At 34.4% G+C, this 17810-nt stretch overlaps 1 protein-coding gene across 1 annotated transcript in view; it reads left to right on the plus strand.

Annotated features, from left to right (window-relative positions):
• Positions 1-17810, plus strand: part of PEX1 (peroxisomal biogenesis factor 1) — a 70383-nt gene that overhangs the window by 39421 nt on the left and 13152 nt on the right. The window contains exons 14-23 of the mRNA XM_060108460.1: positions 260-449; positions 881-1047; positions 2552-2686; positions 5724-5788; positions 7892-8034; positions 8118-8221; positions 9031-9207; positions 10306-10536; positions 11559-11753; positions 12019-12149. Of these exons, the coding sequence (XP_059964443.1) occupies positions 260-449; positions 881-1047; positions 2552-2686; positions 5724-5788; positions 7892-8034; positions 8118-8221; positions 9031-9207; positions 10306-10536; positions 11559-11753; positions 12019-12149 (1538 nt within the window). The remainder of the gene's footprint in view (positions 1-259; positions 450-880; positions 1048-2551; positions 2687-5723; positions 5789-7891; positions 8035-8117; positions 8222-9030; positions 9208-10305; positions 10537-11558; positions 11754-12018; positions 12150-17810) is intronic.

Here is a 17810-nt window from a genome sequence, read left to right on the forward strand (position 1 = left end):
GATGAGTTTTAACATAAATATATATATATATATACACACCATGAAACCATCACCACAATTAAAGTAGCAAACATTTCCATCCCTCCCATGTTTCCTACTGCCCCTTTGCAATCATCCCTCCCCCACTCCACCTGCAAGCAAACACCAATCTGCTTTCTGTCCCTATAGATTATGTCAACCTGATATTTCTCAAAATACATGTACAGAAATTTGCACTTGAGTAAAATTATAAATTTGAATTTTGTGTTTTTTTCTTTAGGATCAAAGATGTGAAATTCTGTATAATGTAATAAAAAATAAACTAGACTGTGATATGAACAAGTTCACTGATCTTGATCTGCAGTGTATAGCAAAAGAAACTGAAGGGTTTGTGGCTAGAGATTTTACAGTGCTTATGGATCGAGCCATACATTCTTGTCTCTCTCATCAGAGTATATCCACCAGGGAAGGTAAGTTTTACTGTTAAAACCAAAATTTGGATTCTTCTTTCCGTCGTGGAGAAGTGTAATTGTAGTAAGGTAAGAATTAAATATATTCCATTTTAGTATTCAAATAAGCAGCTATTTGAGTAGAAAACTGGCATTTCCAGCTAAATTGATGGCATTTTTTTTAATTGAGTTAAGATTGGCTAAGTGAAATCAGATGGAGAAAGACAAATAACATGATTTCACTCATATGTGGAACATAAAAAACAAAAAAATAAATGAACAAACCAAACTAAACATAAACACATAGATACAAAGAACAGAGTGGTGGTTACTAGAGTGGAAGGGGTAAGGGAGGGGAAAATGGGTAAGAGAGGTCAACAGTATGATGGCATGTTTTGAAAATTCATATACAAATAGGACTACCAAAACAAGTTTTGTTTATTTTTAAACAGAATTAGTTTTAACAACATTGGACTTGCGAAAGGCTCTCCGAGGATTTATTCCTGTGTCTCTGCGAAATGTCGACCTGCATAACCCTAGGGACCTGGGCTGGGATAAGATTGGCGGATTACACGAAGTTCGGCAGATACTTGTGGACACTATCCAGTTACCAGCCAAGGTACTTAAAAAACAACCAAACCAAGCACTACCGACTGCCAGAAGAACCACTGAATCATCCATTGGTTCTGGCTGTATATGTTGGCTTGCCCAGCTTCCATTTGGTCCAACAAGTATTTATTATTACCAAATAAATGTCCAGTCCTATTTTTGGCACTCTAACAGATTTTTAAAGTATCTGATGTATTCCTTGCCTGGAAAGAAAGCTGAGGTGGTATTTATAGTAAACACATTTTGATGTGAATTTCAGAGTTCTTGTGTTTTTCTTGAATCGTCCAGGTTGTACTAAAGCAAATGAACAGTCAGCTAGGGTTGAGCAGAAACAGATAGGAATAAACTGGCAGGTGGGAGAGTCATTTAGATCCACAGAGCTGGTGGATTAAGCCAGATTTCTAGACTCTGGATGCCAGTCTAGAAAGGCAGAGTTAGCAGGCAGCATAGACCAGGCAGACAGCAGGATAGAGGGGGCAGTTGTAGATTGTTCTTTAGAAGATCAAAAGTAGAATCTAGGAGGTGGTGTGTTTGAATCAGAAACCTGAGAGAAAAGGATCTTTGCATGAGATCAGGGGCCCATCCAAAGAGATAAAGAAAGGGTAAGGATCTCAGTTACATGTAAGGACCTCAGTTACAGACAGTCCTGGGAACTGTCTGGTGGGGCCTGGGACATACTGAGTGCAGCCCAGGACTGGGGGTTAAAGCCTGTTTGGGAGAACAGGGGCATGGGAAGTACTTGCCTGCGGGTCATGACCCCAAATGCTGGGTCTGGGCACCAAACATCAGTATCCAGATGCATCCCAGGCCAGATACGTGAGGCCATCTGCGTAAGTGCAGACTTTGGGGCCTCTTTCAGATTAGAATGGAGGTCGAGATGAGGTTGAAATTTTGTCAACACGTGGGACTAAATAGGTGTACTTAATAGAGACTAGGAGATTGCTGACAGTAGCCTGATGTTTGGCTCACCTGTTCAGAAAGTTTTCTTGCTGAGAAGCTGGTGATTTAGAAGATAATTTAGAAGCAGTCAGTTACTTGTTCAGCATTGAGACTCTTGGGAGATTTTACTGTCGATTATAATTACACATGCTTCTCTATTATTTATTTTCTTTCTTTGATTGAATATATTTGAATATACATAGCTGTCATAACTTGCCCCATGAACCATACAAGTGGAAGGCAGGATACTTGTTAAAAGGTTAGTTTTTATTTTATTAATGTAGTACTATTATAATGTTTGAAAAAAACAAAAAAAAACAGGAAAAAATGGAAAGAAGTTCTGATGCATTTATATGCTTTTTATGTGGAATGTATTCCATGGTCCAATTGGGAAAAATCTGTGGTAGTTCCTTTGAGTTCATTTATTATTCTGAGTAGGAATGTTTTTTCTATCATTGTACTGTCATAAAGATGGCCGTTGTTACCACCCAAGTACTTTTTTCTATACATTGATCTTTGGCCACTGCTTAGTCATTTGTTTTAGAGTTGAGTTCTTTGTCATATTTTTCTTTCAGTACCCAGAATTATTTGCAAACTTGCCCATACGACAAAGGACAGGAGTGCTGTTGTATGGTCCTCCTGGAACAGGAAAAACCTTACTAGCTGGAGTAATTGCACGAGAGAGTGGAATGAATTTTATTAGTGTCAAGGTATGTTTGGCATTTATCTTTTTTCTCTTCTCTTTTCTTTTTTTTTTAATTGAGGGAAAATTTACATAATTAACTATCTTAAAGTGTACAGTTCAGTGGCATTTAGTGCATTCACAATGCTGTGTAGCCAGCACCTCTCTCTAGTTGCAAAACTTTTTCAGCCCATTCTCCTTCCCCCAGCCCCTGGCAACCACTAATCTGCTTTCTGTCTCTATGGATTTGTCTATTCTAGCTATTTCATACAAAAGAAATCATGCAATATGTCACCTTTTGTGTCTGGCTTCTTTCACTTAGCATAATGTTTTCAGGGTTCATCCAAGTTGTAGCATGCCTCAGTAGTTCAGTCCTTTTTATGGCGGGATGATATTCAGTCTTTTTTAAGGTGGTGTGGATATGCCACAGTTTGTTTATCCATTCATCATTGGTGGACATTTGGGTTGTTCCCATTTTTTGGCTATTATGAATAACGCTGCTATAAACATTTGTATATAAATTTCTATGTGGACATATGTTTTCATTTCTCTGGAAATCATATATACCCAGGAGTGTAATTTCTGGGTCATATGGTAATTCTATGTGTAAGTTTTTGAGGACCACACCATTTTACATTCCTACCAGCAGTGTGTGAGTGAGTATACCTATTTCTCCATATCCTCGCCAACACCATTTATGTTTCTTGATAGCGGGTTAATCTCATATTTGGAAAACTAGTAGGAGCAGTGATCCATCTATTAGTTTAACTGTGTGGGAAATTGAATAATGAGGCATCTCTCTTTTGTAGGGCTTATTATGTTCTTGCTTAAGGCAGATCTTCATGCATTATAAAATAGAGTTACGCCTAAATAATCAGATAAAAGAGCAAACTTGAAGGGGGAAGAAAACCTAGAAGACTAGGGGCTGGAGACCACACTAAGGCAGGAAGCTGGGGTTTTTATTTGTTGGCTATATTTCACCCTTGCTGTGTCACACCAAGTTAAATTTTTTCAGATATAGGGTGAGTATGGTCATTAAAGGACATGCTAGCAGATCATTTTGGGTAATACTTCACACTCCACCACTGGTGTGTCATTATGGTCTGGGATGTGCTGTCTTATTTGTACAGCTTCAGCACCCCAGCAATATTTGTTTGCCAAAGAGTGATTACATTTCAAGGCAAAGGAATCATATTCAGATTTCCCCCCACCATCCAGAAGTAGTGTTTCTATGAAACATTACTGTAAACTGAAATGGTAGAAAACAAAGAAGCAATTGGACACATCTTGCTAATGGATGAACAAAATAAATCGAGATAAAGCACAGCTGCTCCCAGACACAGTTCAAAACTATGATGGCTCGATGCTGCGTGTAGTCCCCTAGGAAGAAGGTTGGTGGCGCTACTGTTGCTGCTGGGGTATGTTCTGCCTCTCCAACAGCTCACAGCGGGACAAACACTGAATGCTTTTTGCTTTTCACCCTTTTTCATAAACGTGAACATTTCCTTTGGATTTCTTTGTTAGCGAAAACTGTTACTAATGTAGGTCTTTCATAAAAGTGAAGTAGTGTAAAGCAAACTTCAAAAAGTGAGGGAAACCTGTATTGTAAACTTATTCAAAATTGATTTATAATCTGAAATCCAGTTTATTAATTTGCAGTTGAGTTATGCCTACCCTCTTTTTATCACATGAGATTTTCTGAGCTGGTTATGTGGGTATCCTGGCATTGATGGAGAGCTATAACTTTTTTATTTTCCTATCTTCTTTTTTTGGAATTTGGAATAACTATGACCATATTCTTCTTTTTTACTTGTCACTAGAATGTAGTTTTACTTTTTTTTTTAACATATAATTTTCAAGATTGACACTTGCAAATATTGTTGTATTTTAGATTGTTCCATTAGGGAGGACATCTTATCTCTTCCCTTTAGTAAATCCTCAAATCACAATTGGGATGAGTTCTCAATGCACAGGTTTTGGTAGAGAGCTGAGGCTGTGTAGGTCAGGGTGGATCCTAGGAGGCATGCATCAAAGACCACCCTTTCACTGACACCAGTATGTTGCCTTTTTCCTAATATTTTGCCTTAGTTGTTTCTTGTTCCATCCTCTGTAGTTCTCTGACTATATTGAGAAAATATAATCAAATACTAGTATATTAATAACTATCTAGATGGCTGAGTACTAGAAATACTTTATTTTGGTCACATATCCTGATCACTTTTTGGTCTTTTCAAGGTAATGATTTTTCATTGGAGATCACTTTAGGGCCTATTCAGTTTTTTAAAATATCCCAATTTAAGGAAAGACTGTCCTCATTATTGATATTGTTATATGTAGTAAAGTTTGTTTTGAAAGTTTTGTCAGTTGACTTTTAGGAAAAGTGATATATTCGTCAACTTCTGAGCAAATAAATTGGTTTCAGTTACTGAAGATGCCAATTAAAGTAATTCATGTCACATTACATATTTTTTGGAGTCTCCAAAGATTTGAGATTAAATGGAACATTTTCCCTTTTTAAACCATTCATTACCTTACTAAACAAATAATTATTCAGTACTTATTATGTAGCAGACACTGTTTTTGGCACTGGGGATTCAGTAATGAACAAAACTGCCTTTTCGGAGCTTATATTCTACTAGTGGAGGGAGGGAGACAATAAACGGACACATTCAATGTATAATATACTGTCAGGTGGTGGTAGGTACTAGGTAGGAAAACAGTCAAGGGAAGGAGGTGTAAAGTAACTGGAGTGGGTCATAGATGGGTTTGTCAGACAAGGCCTTTCTGAGGATGTGGCATTTTGTCAGAGATCTAAATAAAATGAAGCAATGAGCCATGAGACTCTCTGGGGACAAATGTTCTAAGCAAAGGAAACACCAAGTATAGAACTTGTGGTATGATATTTAGTCCAGCCGCATTAATTTTTTAAATGTAGTTCAGAGAAATCCATTCATTATATTAAAATTTTTCTATTGTTGCATTTAGACTTAGTCATGAACAAAAATTATATTTTGTTTTTAGATAGTTTTGAATTAATTCTAATTTAATTTTATTTTACCTAATAGGGACCAGAGTTACTCAGCAAATATATTGGAGCAAGTGAACAAGCTGTACGGGATATTTTTATTAGGTTAGTTACCAGTGAATGTTTTTTTTAAGTAACTGACTCTGGTTATTTATCAGTCAATGCTTTTTGGTCTTCAGTTGTTTTTATGAAAAACTGATGTTTGAAACCTGTGATTTATGTGGGTTATTAATAAACTGAAGAACAAAAATTCACTGTTTTACCAAATACCACTTAAATATAAAACATTTTTGATATTAAGTTTTGGAAATTATTTGGTTTTATATTTACAATAGAAATATTTCTGAAATGCTGAAAGTGGAATCATAAGTGGTTATTCAAGGATTCTCAAAGTATATGAAGCACATAATTACCCCACTTTAACTCTTTTATAAATTAAGATTCCATGTGGCCAATGTAATTAAAATAGAGTATAATTATTACTGCATTTTTATAAAAATACATATGAATATAGAAGCTAATATTTAAGAGTAAAAAAATTATTTAAATGTGATGGGATTACAGGAAGCTTCTAAATGAAAGAGTTACTTTGTTCCATTCCACTAAAATTTTATTATAAAATATGCAGTTAGGAGAATATATATAACGTACATATATATTTTAAAGAATAATAAAATGAACTCTTGTATTGCTACCACCCAATTTAAGAAAAGAATATTACCAGAAAAGCCTATTACAGGTAAAGACAGTCAACCACATATTGACAAAAGGTTCAATTTACCAGAAATATATTACAATTATAAAATTATTTGTATCTAATACTGTAACTTCAAAATACTTAAGGCAAAAATTTATGGAACTCCAAGGAGAAATTGACAGATCCACCTTCATAGTAGAAGATTTTAACACAGTTCTCAGTAATTAGTTAGTGAAAAAATAGTTTAACAAAATAGTAAAAATTTAGATTTAAAAAACATTCAGCAAGGTTGATGTAAGCATATTTAGAACATGTACCCAACTATTGGAGAATACACATTCTTTTCAAGCACACCTGGAACATTTTTGAAAATTGGCCATATGTCAGGCCATACATAGCGATTGCAGTGTTTCAAAGAAATATCATACAGACTCCATTTTCTGAAAACACAAGTTAAAATAATCAAAAAAAGGATCACAAACCCAAATATGTTTTGTAAACCTGATACAGTTGATCTCCAGCAAGCCTGATCAAGAAGAAAGCAAGCATGAATAAACAACATTAGGGATAAAGGGGAGGAGGGCAAGACTAAAGATATACCAGAAATGTAAAAGATAATAAGGGAATATTGTGAAATAATATTATAAACTTTATGCCAGTATTTTTGAAACTTGGGTAACATAGACAAAATATATTTGACCAAAGTCAAGCAAGGAAGAAACAAAATATGAATAGTCTTGTAAAGGTAGGAAAAAAATGGGCACTAGTTAAAAATACTTGCATAAATCAAACATCAGACCTAGTTGGTGTTTTAAGAGAGTTTTGCCAAACTTTCAAGGCACAGGTAATCCAGTGTGTTGTTGGCCCCAGATTTATCTTACTTGCCATGTATTTACTAAGATATTTGTTGGGTTTTTTCCGTCACCATGACAGATATTTTGTATTAGGGGCGATTCTTTAGACATCTAGTCCATCCTTTTACCAGAGGTGGAAATTATGTTATCTTCTTTTTAATTAAAACAAAATTAGTTAATAAATTAATAAAACTATATGTCAAAGTTCAAGTTAGAAAAAAATGTAATATATATAACTAAAATATATTTTATAGAGAGCCTTACAAAATAAAAGTACTAAGCTCGCCAAGATGTAATGGTCAAAAGACATGAAGAGACATTGCACAAAAGAAGTTCAGGTGGCCAATAAGCATATTCAAAAGAGTTTACTTGTAATAAGAATCAAAGAAGCATTTCACTCATTGAGTAAGACTGGTTTTTGTTTTAGTCTCTGTCCAGAGGGCACGTGTCTTCCCTGACCTCTCTAAGACCTGGTTTACTGAAAGCAAGGATAATTACATATGCCTTGCCTTCCTTAAGGGTTTGTTGTGAAGAATTAAATAAATACATAAATATATATATATGTGTGTATGTGTATACAGATATAGATATATATATGAAATTACTTTTCAGACTCTGAAGCCCTACTCAGTTAGGAAATACTGTTTGTTTCCCCAGAGCGCAGGCTGCAAAGCCCTGCATCCTTTTCTTTGATGAATTTGAATCTATTGCACCTCGACGAGGCCACGATAATACAGGAGTTACAGATCGTGTAGTTAACCAGTTGCTGACTCAGTTGGATGGAGTAGAAGGCTTACAGGGTAATAATTGTAAATACAGAAATATCTTCTTATAACAAAATTTCACCAGGATTTAGTAAAGGATTTTTATTTCCCCCCTCTAGGTGTTTATGTATTGGCTGCCACTAGTCGCCCTGACTTGATTGACCCTGCCCTGCTCAGGCCTGGCCGACTTGATAAATGTGTATACTGTCCTCCTCCTGATCAGGTGACAATTCCATATTTTGAGTCCAAAATCCAACAAATGCTATACTCTTTCCTTGTGAACTTTACTTCTGCCAGGTAATAGAAGTTGTCCTTAGAAGACCAGCTTTCAGCAAAGGCCTTAGTCACTGCTTTCTTAACAGCATGAAAAGATGCTGAATTAGATGCAAAGCCTTTTTTTGACCCAGCCATTCCATGCAAGTCTGAAAACTTCATACTCTTTCAGTGTTGGCCAATTGGAAAAACAAGAAGGAAAACAAGTATTGCATGTCCATGTTCCCTGTGTTCAAAGATCACATGCCTCATTATCCTGACAAAAGACTGATACTGAATCAAGCATAGGACTAGGAAGCATCTGTGCATGTTACATGGAGATATGACTTTTTCCTAGTCCTATGTTGATGGAGCTCTTGTTCCCAAATTTAGAAATGAATGAGTAAAAGAAGAAATAGACAAATGAATAGTCAAAGGTATAAAATGTCTGTATATCACAAGTAGCAGTTATTTTAATTTTTCTTTCAAAACACTTTCTTGTCTCATTTGCCCAAATCTAGAAAATAAGCACTGTCTGAATTAGAAATGATTTACACTGAATAGTTAAGAATGTTGATTTTCATTCATTTTCCTGCCTGTGTTCCTTCTGTTAGGGAAGAAGTTCCAAGGAAGATAGATGTAGTCTAGTGGTACATTCCTCAACTTATTTGTAAAGCTTATAAGATATATGAAGTGAATTTATAAGAAAAATCCTAAAATACACAGTTTAAAATAACATTCAATTTTATTTGTTAAATCAATTAGTTTTTCTCCCTTCAGGTGTCACGTCTTGAAATTTTAAACGTTCTCAGTGACTCTCTACCTCTGGCAGATGATGTGGACCTTCAGAAAGTGGCATCAGTAACCAATTCCTTTACGGGAGCTGATCTGAAAGCTTTACTTTACAATGCCCAGTTAGAGGCCTTACATGGAAGGCTGCTGTCCTGTGGACTGCAGGTGAGTTATATGAGGAGATCGTTATTATGGTGTCTTATGAGTGATACGAGCAGTTAGTTCAGTGCCAAAATTTCAACCTTAAAAAAAATTCCTATTTTTTAACAACTTTAGTTAACTGTATAGAAATTTACCTTTAGTCGAGTGTACCATAATTGGAATATTGGCTTTGCAGAGAATTTGTAATTATATGAAGAGTTTGGGGTCTGTTTCTCTAACATTACCTTACTACTGGCAAAATATATTGGTGTGTGGAAGGATATTCTTTGAATTGAGATAAGAATTATATTGAGATTTTAAATTCGTTTTTTACTTTTAAAAAAGATCATCAGATAGTTATTTTGAAACTCAAATAGTCCCAGATATGGCCAATAGGAGCCCCTTTTGGATGACTTCTGTGTCCTTTTGATATGTCCTCATCATCCTTTGATCACTTACTTACTTCCCTATATAACAAGATGTTCTAGGTTTATCTTATAATCTCTGTTCTCCAGCCCTAGAATCAGTTTTTTTCTCTAAGGATAATATTTTAATTTTGGCAGAAAATAATTTGATCTCTGCCACATTATGGACTTTACCATATATTTTCTGGGAAGGCTTTTCAACTGTATACTCCCCTCTCCTACATTTTGTTGGAGATTCTTGCAGGGACTAAATTTAGATACTACCAAGTTTTGCTATTTATTTTGGCAAGCCATTGAAGTTTTTTTTCTGCTAATGAAAGGGGAAAAAAGGTGTTTACAAGTAAACTACTCTATAATGATGAATCAACCATGTTATAGAGTGCTTTATCATTTCAGAGTAGAAAAATGTGAACTGAAAGAGACATGAAAATAAAATCGATCTGAGTCTTAGCTTTGTTAGTTTTGGGGGAGATGGTTGGCAAGTTATCTACACATTCCATTTGGTCTTTCCTTTTTAATAGTTAAAATTTTGTGATGTGACTCAGAACCATTAGAGAATCAATAAGAGCTTTTGTAAAGAAAAAAATGCCTCAAGTTTCCTTGTACTGGTGTGTTAGAGTGCTGTCTCTGTGTGGTTTATTTTTGAATTGTGGACTATTTAGAGCTTTATAACTGGTTGTCCTTTTGTATGTTTTAGGATGGAGGTTCCAGCTCTGATAGTGACCTGAGTCTGTCTTCAATGGTTTTTCTTAACCACAGCAGTGGCTCTGATGATTCAGCTGGAGATGGAGAATGTGGCTTAGAGCAGTCCCTTGTTTCTCTAGAGATGTCTGAGGTGCTTCCAGATGAATCAAAATTCAATATGTACCGGCTCTACTTTGGAAGCTCTTATGAATCAGAACTTGGAAACGGAACCTCTTCTGATTTGGTACCTTGTGCAGTCACTGTACAATTCTGAAATAGACAGCTGTATGTTGGTGTAATTTATGTCCTAACTAGCCCCACATGTTCTTTCTGGTTGGTTTGTCCTTCAGTAAAACAGTCTTTTCTTACACTAATCATTTTCACTCCACCTTAAGACAGAGCTGGCAGTAAGGGGAGCCGAAGTAGCCAGTGGTTGTGATTACCCTTTGGTTTCTTTCAGGTTTTTCTCCCTTCATTAGTGGCTTTAAAACATCTTTAGTAGCAGATTCATTTTGTATTAAACTTAAATTATTATTATAGAACAGTTGAGGATAATGAGAAATTTGGTACAATAATGTCAAAAATTCTAACAACCAAATGTTATCTATTGGTAATACTTCTGGTGGAAAATATAAGCACAGTGAAAAAGTTATTAGTAATAATAATGTTTCAACAAGGAAAATGTTTAAATTTGGGCAATATCATTGTTTTTCTAAACTAAAATAGCATTTGACACATATCTCAAAAAATTAACAGTGGTTCACTGTTGCTTTATTGGTTAACAACATTTTTACAAATATTTAGTAATTTTTGGGTGAATTTCCTTTATTAGGTTTTAAAAAATATAAACATAACCCATTTTTATTCTCAAGAATAGTAAGCTGTTTTAATTCTAGTCTTTGTTTTCTGTTTCTTAACTTACATGTAGAAATGTCCCAGAACCTTAGTGTATACCCTATCATTAGGGCATTTGTGGTGGATTTAATAACAAAGCATTATAAAAACCTTGTATGATGGCAGTTTTCACTCTGTGGTGGTTCAACAACATATAGGTATAGATGAACCTTTATAGAATATGAACATATTTTAAACTTACTTAATTTCAGTTAGTTAAAATGTAACCTTACCCATGTTAAAGTTTTATTGCTTAAAGTTCATAATTCTATCTTTGATAAATACATAATTTTTTTCTCCTTTGCTCTTTTCCCCTCCCTTCCTCTCTCCCCTTCTCCCTTCCTTCTCTCATTATTATGCTTAACAACGAAGAGCTCACAATGCCTGTCAGCACCAAGCTCCATGACTCGGGATTTTCCTGGAGTTCCTGGGAAAGATCTGTCTTCACAACCCCCAGTCTTCAGAACAGCCTCACAAGAGGGTTATCAAGAGCTCACACAGGAACAAAGAGATCAACTGAGGGCAGATATCAGTATTATCAAAGGCAGATACCAAAGCCAAATTGGAGTATGGCTTTTTCCTCTTCATTTTAATTGTAAAACTTGTTAAAAATTGTTTTTCCTTTTTGATATGTATTTTTTTGATTAGTAAATGAGCTCTTTATAAACAAGGGACTGAAACACATCAGTCAAATGATTATGTGCTAACAATTTTTAGTAATCTTATGAGAAAGGGAATGTATAGTCTAAGAAAACTGGCAAAAAGAAATAACACTTGGACTTCCTTTTCCATCATGTCTCTAAGTTAACTTTTGTCTTTTTTTTTATTTAAGGAGGATGATGCCCTTAACCAACCAGGCCCCATCAGAACCAGTCTGGCTATTAGTCAGTCACATTTAATGACTGCGCTCAGTCACACAAGGCCATCCATCAGTGAAGATGACTGGAAGAACTTTGCTGAGCTGTAAGTAAAAGATTCTGATTCAGAAGTATAGATATTATTACAGGTGACAGTTATTCAAACTTTTAAAGTTCTTTTAAAATCACAAATAACATTTTGAATATTTAAAAGCAATTCAAAACATTTGCTTAGTAGCCATGCATTTAAATACCCAAAAACTTCAGGAATATAGAAGTCAAAAATGAATTTTCATTATAAATAACTCAAATATAATCAAATGAATTGGTTAATGACCTGGTTTAATTTTAAAAGCGTCAAAGAAAAAAAGGAAAATCAAAAGCCCAAAATGATTCCACTATAGTCTCCAAAAATTATGAAAATACAACTGTTTTGTTTTCAAAATAATTTATATTTTATTAATCTCATTAATAATTAAAGAACATTTAAATACATTCACATTTATTCACTTGTAGACCATGTTTAATATACATTTGAATTTATAGGCCTGCAGTTGTCTCACTAGTAACTTTGGAGTCTGAGACCCATAGACTGGGAACCATTCTAGGTCAATGATTCAACTTAATTTGAGAAATGCATTCCTCTGTAATGTACAGCATGATGACTACAGTTAACAATACTGTAGTATATATTTTCAAGTTACTAATAGAATAGATCTTAAAAATTCTTTTCACAAGAAAAAAAATGTAACTGAGGTGATGATGGATGATATCTATACTTATTGTGGTAATTCTTTCACAATATGTACATATATCAAATCACTATGTTGTACACCTAAAACTAATACAACCTTATATGTCAATTATATCTCAATTTAAAGAAAGTTAAAAATGGGAAAAAAAAGAAATGTATTCCTGGGCTTTAGAAGTTACAACTTCCTTGTTGAATTTTGCTATATTCTGGGGTATGCATGCACATATGTGTACATGCATGTGTACATTGAAAGGGTAGAAAATTTTTCCCTTCCCTTCTAGGTTCTTTGGTTGGTCTAATAATTAAATTGACTGACATAAGATGGATTAACAGGAGAAAAACTAATTTTGTACATTCAGGATCTGCATAAAAATAGTAGACTAAAGTCAATCAGGCAGTTGAGGCTTATATACTGTCCTGAGCTAAGGACAGAGATAAGGGCCTGGACTTCAAAGGGAAGGAGGGCAATTCACAGGATAATGGGAAGAACAGGTGTTTGGTAATCAGACGTTTGTCCTGTCATGCATATAAGTCTTTTGAGATTAAAAATGTTATCTCTGGTAATAGCTCTTTCTGGTGCAGGCCCCATATCTAAATTCTTTCAGGCAGTTAAGGGAGAGGTAAAAGGCTTTTCTTGAGTCTGCTGGGTCTTGTTCCCTTTAAGTCAAAATAATCCACATGGCAGTTTGGGGTGGAAACTAGAATAATTCAGGATCCAGTCTAGTTTACAGGTAGAAATCCAAACGTCAAAGACAATTAACAGCACTAGAATCTGATACCCACAAAGGTGTATTACTGAAACATGATTTCTCTCTCTACAATGACCCCCATTTCTAACAAAGATAACAACAGTAAGACTAGACTATTTTCAAATTAAGTCTGGTTGCACTGAACTTGGCCTGATTATTTACGTAAGTTCGACAAGAATAGTAATGGACCATATAGATGCTTTTAAATCTCCTTTCCTGGAAATTTTCATAAGGAATCTCAGATTGACCTTTTAAAAGCCTCTTGAGGCTAGGAAGCTGAGCCAAGGACTTACCATCAGATTTCGCTTGCAATAGCTATGTACTGTTGACCCTTGAACAACATGGACTTGAACTGCATGGGTCCACTTATACAGATTTTCAATAAACATGTACTACAGTACTACACAATCCATGGCTGGTTGAATCTGTGGATGCAGAACTGTGGGTACAGAAGGCTGGCTATAAATATACAGATTTTTGACTGTATGTTTGTTAGAGGGTGGAGGGGGTTAGAGGGTAGAGGGGGGTGGGGTTGGCACCCCTAACCCCTGTGTTGTTGAAGGGTCAACAGTATTTGGGTTAATTTCTCTTTCAGAGGTCCCCAAAATAACCTGAAGTCCTTGTACTTGCCAGGAAATAACCTTCCTTTACTCACCTGGTAAGGTTACTGGGAACTCTGTAAGCAAGGTACCAGGCTGGTTTTCCAAGGAGGTTTATTGGCTCCATAAAATCAACCTTAGTTCCTTAAAACTGTCTAGTTTTTCTGTTCTATGCACATTCTCAAATACGACATTCCAGTCAAAGCCTTGATGATATAACCAATGTTTCCAATTGTGTCCTGTTACTAGGAGAAAGGATTCTTATTGGACTTATGGAAATAACTATATCCATGAAAATAAGAATACTCACTAAGAGTTTCTGAATTCTGGAGGGATCAGGTAGGAGAAAAACATGTTTCATCTTTGTTCACAAAGGTATATTTTACCAAATTACTGATAGCTTAAGAGAAAAGAACAAGGTTTCCTTAAATCTGGAAAAACAAAAGAACAATGTTTCAAACAAAGTCATAAAAATTATAATGATCCTCAGTAGTTCATTCAGTCCCATGTAGTTAATTTTTATGGATCTTTTGTTAGCAGTTTTATGAAGCCATCAGTTTCTCCATTAGAGTTCTGCAAATTCTTATCTAATTCAGTGGTATAAATTGAAAATTATCAGAAAACTGTTCTTGTTAGAGTCCTTTCCATGAGTCTCATTGAAGATGAAGCACTTTTGCAGGAACACTTTTACAATAACTGTAAACGACAAAAGACTTAAAAATGGCCATGGTTAAAGATCTGATGAAACTTCATTATAATGCATTTGGTAAGGAAATTTGGTTATTTCTGTGATATAGTATTTTAAGACAACTGGAATTATGGTTGATAATATTACATATCAGATATTTAGGAATTTTATACAGTTTCTATAAGACATTAATAACATCCATATAAATATAACTTTTAGTATTATTTCAGTGTTTCCCATGTAATTTAATATATCAAGTAATCCTAATTTATATCTCTCTTTTTATAAGGGGAGAGAGAAAACAAATCTTTTGAGACGTTCCAGGGGCCCTCTGGAAAATCCCAGAGTTAAAGGTCAAAAGCCTTATTTAGAATTTGATTTTGGAGAGGTTTGTCAAAAATATTTGGTTTGAAAACACCATACTATCATAGGTCACTGTTAAACAATACTATTCACTTAACCAAAGCGACAATTAAAGACTTTGCAGGCAAATACAGAAAGTTACATAGTTGTAAAAGAAACAAAAAACAAAAAGCACCTTGAGAAGAGCATTTTCTTAAGCAATCAGACATGAGGCATAGGAAATTATTTTTCTTTGTTTTCTAGGCAGACTACTTAAAAGGTAAAGTAAAACCTTTCAGTCTTATCAATAGCAGACTAATCGTCCAAAAAAATTTTGTCCTGAAAGAGAAGTTTTAGTTTTATATAAGTACACTACTGATACTAAAACTTATTTTTTAGAACCCTTATAATAAATTCATTCCATTTTAGCCAGCTTGACAAAGTAAAAGTCTCTCTCGAACATTCCAGACCCCTTTATTCTCTTTCCCATTCTGAAACAATCAGAATAGAGTTGCATACAGTTGTTTTCCTTATTTCTCAGTTTTAATTATATAAATTAGAATTCTTAACACTTAAACCTTAATTTCTAGTGGTTGTGAACTGTTACACCAGCATTCTGTAGACTGGCAAATTAATGCATACATTTCATAATTTCTAAAAGAATACAGTTTAACAGTACAATTCTTCAGTATAGAATAGGACACATTTATTTATACATCCAAGTATTTTTAGTTCCTATGTAGTAAGAAGCCAAAAGTAAATAAATGTTTGATAATTAATGTTTCAGTATTTTATTTAGAAATGATCAAGATATCCAAAGAAATTTCATCACTTACCAAAACTCTAAGGGTATAAGTTACCAAAGAGATTCTGGAAACTATTTAAGTAGACATATTATAAAACTTTAATTATTGTTGAGAAGTTCACTTAAGAACTAGTTAAGTTTTATATTTCTAAATATTTCATATATTTTATATTTTTTATATATAATATATATAATATTATATATTATATATATTATATATAATATATATTTTATATTTCTAAATATTTCATATTTAGATTACTTATGAAAATTTCATGAGACATTAAAGCAGCCACCATGGCAAATTTTGTAACAGATGTATACTTAAACTAGCTTTTATTTACTGAAAATGATCCCAGATCACATAAACTTGAGAAGAATTTGGATTGGTTTGTATTATGTTTCTGAGAGTTTAGAAATATTAAATTTGATGAGTGCTTTTTTCTTTAAGCCAATTAAATAGATCTTTTTACAAATTAATTTTGGCAATATTCATCCAGACGTAGAAAAGTATCACATATACATAACATATCCATAGACATAACATAAACACACAGAGACAAACAGACCCTGTGGCTTCCATCCCAAAATTTTAGCCATGGAAGTTTTTATAGCAGTCTATTTTTTAAAAGCCTTGTCCCCTCAACTCCTTTTTTTCCCCAGTCTCAGGTGATTATAGGCAGTATCTTAGCTATCTCCTGGGTGTTTACATTTCAAAGACATGATAAGATTTACATCTTCAAGGGACAGAGGAAGAATGCAAGTTTTCTTGTAGGAGTTTTTTTTTTTTTAAGTATAGTTGATGTACAATATTATATTAGCTTTAGGCGTACAACATAGTGATTCAATATTTATAGATTATACTCCATTTAAAATTGCAAAGTAATGGCTGTATTTCCCTGTGCTGTACAAACTATCCTTGTTGCTTATTTTATACATAGTAGTTTGTACCTCTTAATCCCCAGCTCCTGCCTTGCTCCTCCCTCCTTCCCTCTATAGACTGGTAACCACTAGTTTGTACTCTGTATCTGTGAGTCCATTTCTGTTTGTTTCGTACATTCGTTTTATTTTTTAGATTCCAAAATAAGTGATAACAGAGTATTTGTCTTTTCTGACTTATTTCACTGAGCATAATATTCTCTAGGTCCATCTATGTTGTGGCAGATGGCAATATTTCATTCTTCTTTAAGGGCTGAGTAGTATTCCACTGTGTATACATACTACATCTTCTTAAGCCAGTTGTTCATTGATGGACACTTAATGGTGCTTCCATGCCTTGGCAATTCTAAATAATGCTGCTTTGAACATTAGGATGCATGTATCTTTTTGAATTACTGTTTGTTTTCCTTGGATATATACCCAGGAGTGGAATTGCTGGATCATAAGGTAGTTCTATAATTTTAGTTTTTTGAGGCACCTCCATTTTGTTTTGTTTTTTAAACATCTTTATTGGAGTAAATTGCTTTACAATGGTGTTAGTTTCTGCTGTATAACAAAGTGAATCAACTGTACATATATATATACCCCCATATCTCCTCCCTTTTGTGTCTCCCTCCCTATCTGACCCCTCTAGGTGGACATAAAGCACTGAGCTGATCTCCCTGTGCTATGTGGCTGCTTCCCACTAGCTAGCTATTTTACATTTGGTAGTGTATATATGTCCATGCCATTCTCTCACTTCGTCCCAGCTTACCCTTCCCCCTCCCTATGTCCTCAAGTTCATTCTCTACATCTGCGTCTTTATTCCTGTCCTGCCACTAGGTTCTTCAGAACCTTTTTTTTTTAGAGTCCATATTTATGTGTTAGCATACAGTATTTGTTTTTCTCTTT

The sequence above is a fragment of the Mesoplodon densirostris genome, chromosome 9 (assembly GCF_025265405.1).
Source record: "Mesoplodon densirostris isolate mMesDen1 chromosome 9, mMesDen1 primary haplotype, whole genome shotgun sequence".
Taxonomy (NCBI): Eukaryota; Metazoa; Chordata; class Mammalia; order Artiodactyla; family Ziphiidae; genus Mesoplodon; species Mesoplodon densirostris.